Source organism: Mus caroli, unplaced genomic scaffold, assembly GCF_978045245.1.
Source record: "Mus caroli unplaced genomic scaffold, Mus_caroli_1 scaffold_2, whole genome shotgun sequence".
NCBI lineage: Eukaryota > Metazoa > Chordata > Mammalia > Rodentia > Muridae > Mus > Mus caroli.
Genome location: NW_028227257.1, coordinates 90,732,521 through 90,734,437, shown reverse-complemented (window position 1 = coordinate 90,734,437; position 1,917 = coordinate 90,732,521). Strand labels below are relative to the sequence as shown.

Genomic DNA, 1,917 nt, shown 5'->3' with positions numbered 1-1,917 from the left:
TAGAATATGTCATCCAAAATTCAGGACTGGCTTCATGTCTAAAGTTGACCAACAGAAAATGAACTCCATGGGTTTGGATTGTTGGAGGAGAGCCTTTTGTTTCATTTTGTTTACGTTTTCCTTTGTTTTGCTGGTTTTTCTTTGGGGGATGGTTTTACAAGTGTAAAGAGGGAAAGGAGAAAGAGTAAGAAAGAGACAGTCAGGCAAACAAACAGAGACAGAAAGCAACAGAGACATAGAACATAAAGTTGGTTGAGAAAGGAAGAGAGGAGACATAGCTTGAAGGATATAGTAGACCAGTAAACCATAATCAAAATATATGAAAAAATTAAAGAAATTATTTACTGAAAATGAAAAACTATGTTATGCAGTTCATAAAAAATGGTTGAACAATTAGCTAATAAATGAGATATTTTATGCAGGCAGCTATACTACATGCAAAATTTGACAAAGAATAAGAATATTTACAATTACATTCATAATACCAGTAGATTTACAGTAGCAAGTGCGAGTGGGAACCTTCAAGCAGAAACTCACACCAGAAGGATTTGTTCAGGCTTGTTGCCTAGTGCTTAGTATTATGAGCAGCAAGAAGAAAGCTTTATTCTGTTTGGACTTAACATTTTCTGTAGGAGCTTTTCCATAGAATTTTTCATCTCTGAATTTCTCAAAGTATATATTAAAGGATTCAACATGGGAGTGACAATGGTATAAACTACAGTGATGGATTTATCAATAGGAAAACTAGAAACAGGTCTAACATACATGAAAATACAGGGAACAAAAAAGAGAAAAACCACAGTGATATGGGAAATGCAGGTGGACAGAGCTTTGCGCCTCCCTTCCTTACTGTGATTCTGGAGAGATCTTAGGATTATTGCATAAGAAAGTAGGAGTAAGAAAAAGATGACAATACACATGACTCCACCATTAGCAATGATAGTGAGGCCAAGGAAGTAGGTGTCAGTACATGCAAGTAGTAATAATGGGTATATGTCACAGCCAAAGTGGTCAATGATATTGGGACCGCAGAAAGGAAGATTATATACAGCAAGAACTTGAAACAAAGAATGTACAAAACCTCCCACCCAGGCCATCACCAAGAAAAGAATACATACCCGTCGATTCATGATAATCAAATAATGCAGTGGCTTACAGATGGCCACATAGCGATCAAAGGCCATTGCCACCAGAATGACAATGTCAACCGCACCAAACCAATGCTCTATAAAGAGCTGGCTTATGCAAGCACTGAAGGAGATGGTCTTTTTTTCACGGAGCAAGTCTGCAATCAACTTGGGTGAGATGGCAGTGGAATAAACAGCATCCATGAGTGACAGAGAGGCAAGGAAGAAGTACATTGGGGAGCCCAAGGAAGGGCTGGCAATCACTGTCCCTACGATGAGCAGGTTGCCCACCATTGTTGCAATGTACATCAGTGAAAACATAACAAATAAAGCTTTTTGCCCAGCAGGATCCTGAGTGAAGCCCAGCAGGACAAATTCTGTGACATTGTTGCTCTGGCCCATTTATTCATCAATCAGGCTTCTTTCAGACAAAGATCTCTGGAGAATAAGATCTCCCATGACCTGTTAACAGGATCATGAGTCCATTCTATCATTGATCATATAGTGCCTTTACAGTAGTTAACCAATAGTAGGCATTTAATAAATATATATTGACTTCATCTTGTAACAAGCTTCACTTGTTTCCTGACAAATCTCTGAGTGCTAAGGTTATCAAAATAACAGCAGATGTCTAGATAGAAATGCAGGTAGAGATATTTCTGTTATCCATAAACAGTTATTTAAAACACATTACACTTTGGCCTTAATACACCAATCATAGAAATGGTTTCTTCTAAAGAAACTTGATAAATGGTTGTGCCATTAAACCCTTAGTTTATCAACTAAGAAA

At 37.7% G+C, this 1,917-nt stretch overlaps 1 protein-coding gene across 1 annotated transcript; it reads right to left on the bottom strand.

Annotated features, from left to right (window-relative positions):
- Nucleotides 1-578: 578 nt before the first annotated feature.
- On the bottom strand, nt 579-1,529 carry LOC110289402 (olfactory receptor 4A5-like). The gene has a single exon (XM_021155593.1). The coding sequence runs from the start codon at nt 1,527-1,529 to the stop codon at nt 579-581; it is 951 nt and encodes a 316-aa protein (XP_021011252.1).
- Nucleotides 1,530-1,917: the final 388 nt, after the last annotated feature.